Source organism: Strix uralensis, chromosome 1, assembly GCF_047716275.1.
Source record: "Strix uralensis isolate ZFMK-TIS-50842 chromosome 1, bStrUra1, whole genome shotgun sequence".
Classification (NCBI taxonomy): Eukaryota; Metazoa; Chordata; class Aves; order Strigiformes; family Strigidae; genus Strix; species Strix uralensis.
In genome coordinates, this window is record NC_133972.1 from 34,589,636 (window position 1) to 34,599,528 (window position 9,893).

At 37.7% G+C, this 9,893-nt stretch overlaps 1 protein-coding gene across 4 annotated transcripts in view; it reads left to right on the forward strand.

The window, feature by feature from the left end:
- The window catches only part of SKAP2 (src kinase associated phosphoprotein 2), a 121,978-nt gene extending 112,841 nt beyond the window's left edge, over positions 1–9,137 (forward strand). For 3 of the 4 annotated variants that reach the window (XR_012628114.1, XM_074862222.1, XM_074862237.1), the window contains 2 exons: positions 6,110–6,211; positions 6,610–9,137. Coding sequence is in view for 3 of the 4 variants with exons in the window: in XM_074862222.1 (XP_074718323.1) it covers positions 6,110–6,202 (93 nt within the window). In the remaining variant the exon portion in view is untranslated. Of the gene's footprint in view, positions 1–1,128; positions 1,195–6,109; positions 6,213–6,609 lie in introns of those variants that run through there. The other variant, XM_074862213.1, reaches the window with a different exon arrangement.
- The last annotated feature ends 756 nt before the right edge of the window (positions 9,138–9,893 follow it).

Below are 9,893 nucleotides of genomic sequence, written 5' to 3' on the forward strand. Positions count from 1 at the left end.
ATGCAAGTGCAGCCCTAGCAGTGTTTGTTTGTTTGCTTTAGGTGTATGTTTTGTGTTGGGAAATTCCTTAGTTTCGTCAGCCAAATGCAAGTAGTAATGGAAATTTTCTTAGATGTTAGCAGGCACTTACTTAGTAGATTTACTGGCATTTCTTAACTTTTAAACTAATTTCATTCCCATCTCATTTATATTTGCATTAAAACAACAAATAATACTTAAAAATCAGAAATTATGTCTCAAATGGGAATTCTCCTTCCCTGTTATTATTTCTATACATGCCAATGCAATATAATGCTGCTTACTCTGGTATTTATGATTAATGGAAATCTCATCTATGACTTAACCCTTTGTTCTAGAATTTTCCATGAGCGTTAACTTGATATTTAGATTACCCTTTATCCAGTGATTGTACATTTCCAGTGTGGCAGATTTTTATTCTTTCAATACAAGAAATTGTATTGAAACTGTTAAAATGCTCACATCCCAACTTGTATGTTTTGCTTAGTGAAAAGACAAGCAAATAAATCTCCATAGCTCAGATTACTGCTCATGAAATAAAGTATAATTTAACAGCGCAACTGTTTCATAATCCATGTGAGCATTTTGTACTTTATCTGGATAATCTTAATAAAATGTATTCATTCAGTATTTTTCAAAAAGATGTGAAAGGCATACTAAATTTCTGAGTTTTATTTTTTTATCAGGCTATTTTCTGACTGATCATACTGAGATCTGTATTTAACAGTAATTTCTCTTTTCATGACTGTACTGCCCATGTCTACCTTAGCAAATAAAGAATACCAACATGACCATATCTGCAGAGTGAAACACAGTGCTGAGACCTCGGCGTCCACACCATACGTTTTCAAAGGGGTTTGATGTCCAAAGAGGTTTAGCCTGGTGTTGTAGAATGAGAACACATTAGTGGTTGGAGCACATTCAAGTGCGTCTTCCATTTTAGTTTAATCTGAAAGTAATGTAGCGTGTGTTCTCTGAGACTGATGGCCCTGCAAAGAGAGCCAGGGTGGGGAAAGTGGGAGCATTGGGAGATTCACTTCGGTGGGATGCTTCTGATCGAAACTAAAATGCAATACTAAGTTGTACATTTCCTTTTCCTGGCTTGTTTAGGTATATTCCTTCCAGAAGAAAATAAAATAGATGCATTTCTAAACAGCAAAGGCCTTTAAATGGAAGGTTAGTTAAGATAGACCAATGCAGAGTGACTCTAGCTCTGTTGGTTTGCATACTGATAATATGTAAGCATTTACTTACCTGATTAGAAAAAGTTTTGGCATTGTGTCATCTAATGGAAAATAAAATGACCCTTCTATCATTCCAGGGTGTTTTCAGGGGCCACTTTTGGTTCAGAATTCAGTCTGCTTATCCTGATTTATATTGGAACTCTTTAATTGGTGTCTTACTTTGTCTCATGTCATTGCAGGGAATAAAACCTAATAATGCAACCATACAATAAATCTGAGGCTTATATTCTTAAAGATGACCATTTTATTGCTGTCTTAAAACAACTCTACTACCTGTGAAGAAGTCTCATTCAGTTATCTAAAACATTTGTCATTTTCTGCTTTTTAGAGAAAATGCTGTTCTGTGCCAAAAATGCTCCCTGGTTGATAGTGTATCATTCAGCAATTACACCAAAGCAAGTTCTGAAACTTTTTAGCTAGTCTGAATCTCCTGGATGAATTAGAGTTGTCTTAAAATATTATCTTGCCAAAAGTGCCCCCCAGGATATTCTTTGAAAAAAATTTCTCCCTGCTTCCTGCACATCTTTAGCTTGATAGAAGAGACTACTTATTTAAACTCCAAACGAGGCTATAGATATATTTTGCTTTTCAGTTTTAAAGTTTGCAGATCTTCAGCCCATGAGTTAATATTAGTTATAGTGCCACTGGAAGAGGACAGGAGAAAAATCTTGAATTCACACACTTCAGCTGTGTTTTTTTTAAAATACAACTCCATTGTTTTCTTCAAGGCATTGAAACACAATGATGATTTTCAGCAACTCTTTCTAAAAAATAACAAATAAAAAAACCCACCCCACAAACACAAAAAACATACCATATGTATTGAACAATAGGGACTAATTGCACAAGGACCAGATGTTCTCAACTTTTGATAAAGTCAGTAGAAGTTAATAGAGCGCAAAGCATCTGAAGATCTTCATTTATGCAGAGGATCTGTTCTAAAGGTAGAGACTGTTTTGGAAATCCTCTTGAATATAAAAATTTTCTCTTCTTGCCTATCAAAATTCTCTATCTAGTACAAAACCCTTGGATTTAAAAGATGTCTGTAAAAAAACAGGTAGTGTATTTCCACCTACTGTGTTTTCCCCAAGTGCAAAAACTTATGATCAGTGTCTCATGGAGTCATATGTACATACACATCAGTGCAGTGAAATTGGTGGGATGGGGAGAAGGAGACATGCCTGCTCACAGTGTGTTCAGATGAGAGCATTTAAGGAGCCTGTAAACCCTGATGGCATTTTTTTTCCCTGCTGTCATAGCATGCAGTACAGAGAGTGTTTTGCCAGCATGTTAAATGTTAAGTCATAACCTGTTCCTAGCTGCCCCGTGAAATTACTTCACTTTGGTTAATAAATTTCTGCTGGGGAAAAAAAATACGCGCTCTTACAGACAGCGAAAACACAGAAGTAACTTAGAAAGCATTTGGTCATTTGTTAAGGTTGTTGGTTCGTATTATTTGGCATAATATATTCCACTGCCTGGTGCTTGTCTTCCAGGGGTTGCGGTGGCCCCTTCCTCCCCCCCGCCCCTGCCTAACATTGCCTGGTATGGCAAATGTGTTCCCAGTCACATGGCAGAGCCGTGGCCGCACACTTGTGCATTCTCCTCATTGCAGGGCAGCTGGATCTGGCCCTGCCCCCCTCTCCTATCCCTCTATTTGCCTTGGAGCAATTCATTTTGCAGTTATTGAATTTCTTTGGAGAGTTATTTTCATACAGCGAGCATCACAGCACCTCTGGATCTTGATAGCATTTCTACATAAGGAGAAAGAAGCTTTGTGTTAGTAATTACCTAACATTGTCAGGAGCTGACTGCAGGCCTCTTTCTAGTGATAACAGAATAACCACATAATGTAGCTTTATAGCACATGATTAATAGAAAATAATTACACATCCTACAAAGGGATGCAATATTTCTTATAAATTGACTACAATGGTTTCCTGTAGATTAAAGGACTCTTTATTATTTTATCAGTCCTTCTGAAGTATAGTCGGTTGCCTATGTTAGCAGTGATGTTAAGAGCTGAATGCAGTGAGGGATACCAGATGGTAAACCCAGTGGTACCTGAGATCTAAAGCTGATGCTTGCAAAAGCACTGTGCTTCCCAACTCTTAAAAATTCATGTAAAACTCCTAACTGTATTAGTATCTTTCTACATATTATTTCCCACAAATGTGGGCTTTAGCCTTTTATGCTACACATCTTAAGCAGCAGTAATAGACATATGGACCTCACAACAGCAGTGTATTGTTTAAACTATATTATTATGAAGGAGTTTAGAATTGATAATGTTGATAGGAAAAATACATCAATTTGGATTTTATATGTGACTTCAGGAGAGGACGGAGAACTGCTAATCTGCCTGACTAGTAAGGGCTCTTTTGTGGTACTGAGGACAGAAAGGAGTGGTTAGGAGTTTAAAGAGAAATGTCTGTACTTTAATCAGTTTAAAAGGGAGTGCTGTCTAATTATTCTAAAACCTGAGATTAAAGTTTTATATTCTTGGTAGCCAGGTATCTGCATTATATTTTTGTTCAGACTTCTGTAGACTGCAGATAGTTTAATTGGGATTCATGTTGCTCTTGAGACCCATGAGAAGAATAGTAATGTAAAGTAAAAGCTTCTGTGTTGCGATATTGTCTGTGTGGTATAATGGTTGCAGTGAATCCTTAAATTAGTTTACTAGTCTGTTACATCAACATTCATTTCATCTTCTCACTTAGCTTCATGCCAGAGCAGTAAGTGGTGTATTAGTAAGTAGCAAAAACCAGAAAGTTTTCAAAACAGCAGCATGCTTTTAATTTTAATTTGAGGTATCTGAATTGTTTCTTTAAAAACAATTGTTTCTAAGTTCATGTAGTGTTGCTAAGTGGAACATTTTCAATGGATAATGTAGTCCACAGGCTTTTTCTATGCCATTTGTCATATGCAATTTAATGACCGCTTAACTAAGCCACTTCCCTCATTTCATGTATTGTTTGTTTTTTTGGCTGATGTCTAGCAAAACTTGCTTAATCACTCTTGTCAGTCACTTCACGAGTTCCATGTAACAGTTTAAAATCTTTTGTTGCTTTCTCTTGGAGAGATTTATTGCTGAGATTCCAGTAGTGTACGTGAGTACTGCTCCTTTCAGCAATTTCCCACTTCAGTCTAGAAATCCAGTTTGTATATTTAACCAGTGTATTGTGCGATAAAACACAGATTTTTAAGCAGGCTGATCTGGAACATTATAAACCTCAGTGTCAGGGTATTATTTAACTGGTAAGGATTTGGGGTGTAATATGTACCCCCATGGGAAAGGTTATGAGCAGTTCTTAACTTCTGTGAAGAGCAGTTGCACTGAAGATTAGGTTCAGATATCTCTAGACTTTCAGACCAGACTCATCCCTGAATTATTTTTGCAGCTTTTTAATTTGTGCATTCACATCATAAATGAAGGTTTTCCTGCTGCTCTTTATGTGGATTTTCTTTAAATCACACTTACTGCAGTATTTTATGGATAGTAGGATAGAATCTTTTAAATCACCGATTCACTGTGAAGGAAGAAAATGTTTAATTTAAGACTGGTGTTCAGCCTTCCTCAATAAGAAAATATAAAAGTGTGTGTGTGCCTGCATGCAAGTGTGTTTAAAAAAAAAAAAAACAAAACAAAAGCCTGGGCCCACATGAAGGTGGGCCATCAACAGGGCTTCATCGTAGTTAAGCACAGGGAGAGCTGAGTACACTAAGCACCTCATAGGACCCTAGAGAACTCTGGATCAGGCCAAATATGCCAGCAGCAAATCATTATAGCTCGGGATCTAATGAAACTCCATTAACCCTTAAGCTCCACTTGACTATTTATAACCAAAAAACTTTATCTACAGTCAAAATAATAGCTTCATCTCAGTAGGACCATTAATTCAAAATCCTACAGCCTTTTGCTTTTCTCATCAGAAGAGCAGCATAGCAGGAAGCAGATGTTGCTTATCAGAGATATCTGTGTATTTTGTATTTTCCATGTTTGTTCCAAAGTAATTTCTATCTTACTAATCATTCAATTTTGAATGGGGTCTCTGTTTTAATAATGCCTCATTTGTAACTCAATATATGTGTGTGTGCAATTTCAGCTGTTACAATTTATTGAACCGCTGTTAGGATTGATCTTAAAATATTTACCTCATAGGAAAAAAATTAAATTTGGATCCCACAATACTCTTACTTGGTATTGCTTTTGGAAGATATTATTTCTTTAAACTATTATAATTCATTTTGTTTCGTATTTATCTCACTAAGCCTAAACAAATTTCAAACAAAAGTACATTAGTCATCTGTCAGACATATGAGATCTGCTGTAGAATTTTCTGCAAGCCTAAAGCAATAGTAGACTTTGTCCATAGAAAGAGATTATGTATTAGATATATAGCATTCCCTTCACATTTAAGCCAAGTAGTTTTTAAAATAAGTTGATTCTAAGTTTCTTATAGTTTAGCCTTGTGATACTGAAAGAATCCCAGTTGATTCTGATATGTCAACATTATGCTATTACATTTTAGTTATGAAGATAAGGTTTTTATATTTGTGATGAATAGAGGATGGAGAGGGCTGCTATTTTTAGTAGGTGTTACAGAGAAGCGTGGCCGTAATTAAGAAATTTTCCTGAGTATGCCTGGCCTTTTTAAAATTTAACTTCTATCTTTGCCTAACTCTGCATGTGAATGCCTCTAACAAAAAGATATAATGTTTTAATTTTCCGTTGAAATCATTATAACTGTATATAAGAAAAAGCATCCATAAGGAGTTGCATACAAAACTCTATTGCATTTATATCAGACTAAAGGTTAATATTGCATATTGTTTTCAATTAGGAGTACAATAGATTTGGCTGGTGGGTAGGAGAAATGAAGGGAACCATTGGCTTGGTGCCTAAAGCCTACATAATGGAGATGTATGATATTTGAGAGGCCTGGGTAAGTACATTTTAATCCAATCTTCTGTAATGGCTTATATGTTCCCTTGTTCTCTGTTTCATAAGTATTTCTTTCCTGGAACCTTTGTAGGAGTCCTGTTAACATAAAGATTATGGCAAAATATATTGAAGGTTCAATTAAAGCACTTTTTCTGGGATCTGTATGAAATATTAAACCACGGTGTACAAAAGATGATGTATTTCATAACCACATTCCTTTTCCAGATTTTTTTTTTTTGAATGGTGTGCTTTCTAGTTAGTTTTGTTACTTTAGTAATATGTATGTATCTATCTGTGCACAAAACTGTGGAAGGGGATAGATATTTGGACTGGGTTTGATATGCATGTTTGAGGTTTTTTGGTTAATGATGAACTTTCAACTTCCCTCTCCCTAATCAGGAGAAATCTGCACTTGAAATCAAGAGTGGTGTGCAGCTGCAGTTTACAGACCCGGCCTCTGAAAGAAGAAGATTCTGCCGTACACGTTTTGTGGTTTCAGTGAATGTAGTCAGGTCGTTGCCTTGTGTATATTAAACATTAAAAACTGTAATTGATCATAATTCTGCGGAAATGTTCTTCTTAGCCACTTCTTATAGAATTGTAATGCAAGGAAATGAAATAGATGATAATGAACATATGGGGCACAAGCAGCCAAATAGTGCCTGTTGCTCTTTTCTTAAGCATATTAGCAGCACTTTGTATAGCTATAGGTTTGTGTTCTTTCAGGGAATTTGGCTGTTTTCCTGTTCCTCAAATTTAGAAAAATTAAGCTGAACTTTGAAAGTAGAAAACTATTAATCAGTTCACGCATGCATTAACCTTTTAATGCTCACTGTACGTACTGTGCAGTTTCCTAGGAAAATCAAGGAAAATTTATGTGTAATATTGCAAGCCTTCAGGTATTCTGCTTCCAAATGTTTTGTATTATGTTTTAGCCAATGATTTATTTTTCTCATATATTTAGTATTGCATTGTTAATTAATATTTTGTTACTACAAACTGAAGGTTTATTTTGCTGATATATCAGCCTGTGTGGTAATACTGCCCTGATACCATTGTGACTTGGACATATTAATTATGTGAAAATTTGTAAAAAGATAATATATAAGCCCCACAATTTTTGCTAAGCCAGCATGAGCCTAAATGGCAGGTAAGGATGATCTTTGTCTGTGGTAGTGTGAAATATTTTATCTGTACCTTACAGACACTTTCACAGAGTCAAATCTGGATACCTTGTTGATATGTGGAACTTCTGATGCAAGTTGGGCAACAGGCATCTTCAGCGCTACAAGGATTAGTAACAGATACCCAGAGTCTTGGTGTCAAATCCAGAACTTTGTGGCTAAAAGCATCAGTTGAAACATAAAAAAGTACACTGAAATACTATCGCTTGTGGACAAGGGGTTGGGCAAGTCAGAGTTAATACTTTAAATCCTCTTGTTTTGGAGATCTGCTTTACCATTAGCATGCAAGATCAACTTTTTTGAATCCTCCCACACACTTGATTTGTGAGACCCTTAATCTGCCAAGGAGGCAGGTCAAGCCAGTCTGCGAATTGCTGAGCCTGTGCAGGTCCCCTTGTAGTTGCTTGTGCTGTTTATGCTTCAGGCGGGCCCTGGAAACACTGTGGGTTAAAAGGTAATGTTAGTCTGAACTCGGAGTTAGATCCTTTCGGTAAACTAAGATGTTGGGCTTTATATAAGCTAATGTATGGTACTCGATGGTGCACTGGATTCTAACAGGAGTCAAACAGGGTACAGAGCTTTTTGTAATTTTTTAAAAAAGATATAGTAATTGAAATGGATTCTGTATGTTATCAGTGAAGCATTAAAATGATAGATTATAGTCTTCAGATCTTTTACAACTTTAATTTATCAAGTGTACTTGTGGACTGTGTACAGAATGTGAAGCGTTAATATCACGGCTAGAAAGCTCCCTCTCTCTTGTTAACATGGCAGCGTCATAAATCTGCCCGCCGAAATGTCTTTTTATTAATTATGGAATTCCGAATTCCGCCACCACCTACTTTTTGGGGAGTAAATCCCCCCCCCCCCTTCTCGCTGAGACGAAGCGCGAAACTTGATTTAGGACAGGACCAGTGCGGGAACGGCGCTGCCGAGCCGGGAGCGGCTGCGCGGGGAGGCCGGCGCTGCCGGGCCCGGACGGGGGGAAGGGGCGGCGGGCGCAGGCGGCGCGCAGCCCTGCGCTGCCCTGCGCGCTCGCGGCGGTCGATGGCTGCGCAGCCCTGCGTAGCCCTGCGCTGCGCTGCGCGCCCGCGGCGGTAGGTGGCAGCAAATTTTCATAGCACGGGAGGCCGAGCCCGTCCCCTTCCCCCTCCCGTGCGCCCCCGCGCCGCTTCTGCCGTTTGTCCAGGAGAGGGAGTCCTTACCCAACCGATGAGGAGCGGCCTGCCGGGCGGCTGCTCTCCTGGGTGGTGGCAGCCAGAGAAATAAAAGTGTCTTTTGTCTGTAGTTCTCCTATAGGGCTTTCCCCCCCGCCTCTTAGTCCATATCGGGGGGAGTAAACAAACTGCCTTAAAATTCAAAACGTGAAAGATGTCCTGGAACCCCCTTGAAGTGTCTTGGCATAAACCAGCTGCGGACCGCGGATGAATTGTTTACTGTAAATCTGTGCAAATACCATAACCTTTTTTGGCTAAGAAAATCTCTGCTAATACAATGTAAACCAAACTCAGTGATAGAAAATGCTAATTGCTTTATTTTCTTTGTTTACTTAGGTTGCACTTGCCTTTCTGTTAACAGTAAGACAGCTAATTTTTTAAAAGGTGATTGTAAGTCATATTTCTTACAGCGTTTTACTTGATTATTTGCTCTGTTCTGGATTTGTACTATACTGCCATTAGATCTTACAATAATGTTCTACTCTGCAAATTTTTAAGGTTCAAATAAAGTTTAATTGTTTGCAAACTGTTATGATGCTAATAATTCAACAGCCTGCTGTGTTACTAATGAAATTACTTTGTTATGATTAATTTGGAAAATAGTGTGTTGATTGTAGTAATTAAGCACAACAAGGTGAAGTAAATGATTCTAATGCCATCTGGCCTCCAGACTGAATGAAGAAATGAAATGGGGCTGTCATTTGAATTTATTCAGAGAAGTAAGGGTAATACAAATGTTTTTTATAGCAGAGGCACCCGGATATAGTCATGCCACTCTCTAGTATATATTTTTCCATGTACTTCTATATACAGACAACTGGTTCACATATTTTTCTAGCACCTAGTTAGGATATACCTCTTTGTGTATACTGCCACTAATTACATGTACTGATGGTAGCGTATGCACTGGTTCTTCCATCAGAGAGATCTATGGGTAAGATTTAGAGAAGTGATGTGCATCAGCTTACCGTTTGCTCCTCTATTAATGATAAAAACTTTCTTTTGACTGGAATTAAGCTGAATGTGAATGCTAATTAAGATTCCATTCTGTATTCAAAGCTAAATGCAAGGGCTTTCTTCTTTTTGGCCTTGCAGTCTGCGTATGACGCAGCATTAGGAGGATTGTAAAGAATAACCCTTTAAAAACCTCATCCGAAGATTGCTGAAACTGAGAAGCTACTGAATTTGGTTGCTTCTGGATCAGGCTCTCAGAACAGTAACTCAGAAACAGGCAGTACAATTTCAAAGTGCTTTTTGCTGAATACTCTTTGTCCTCTTTCTG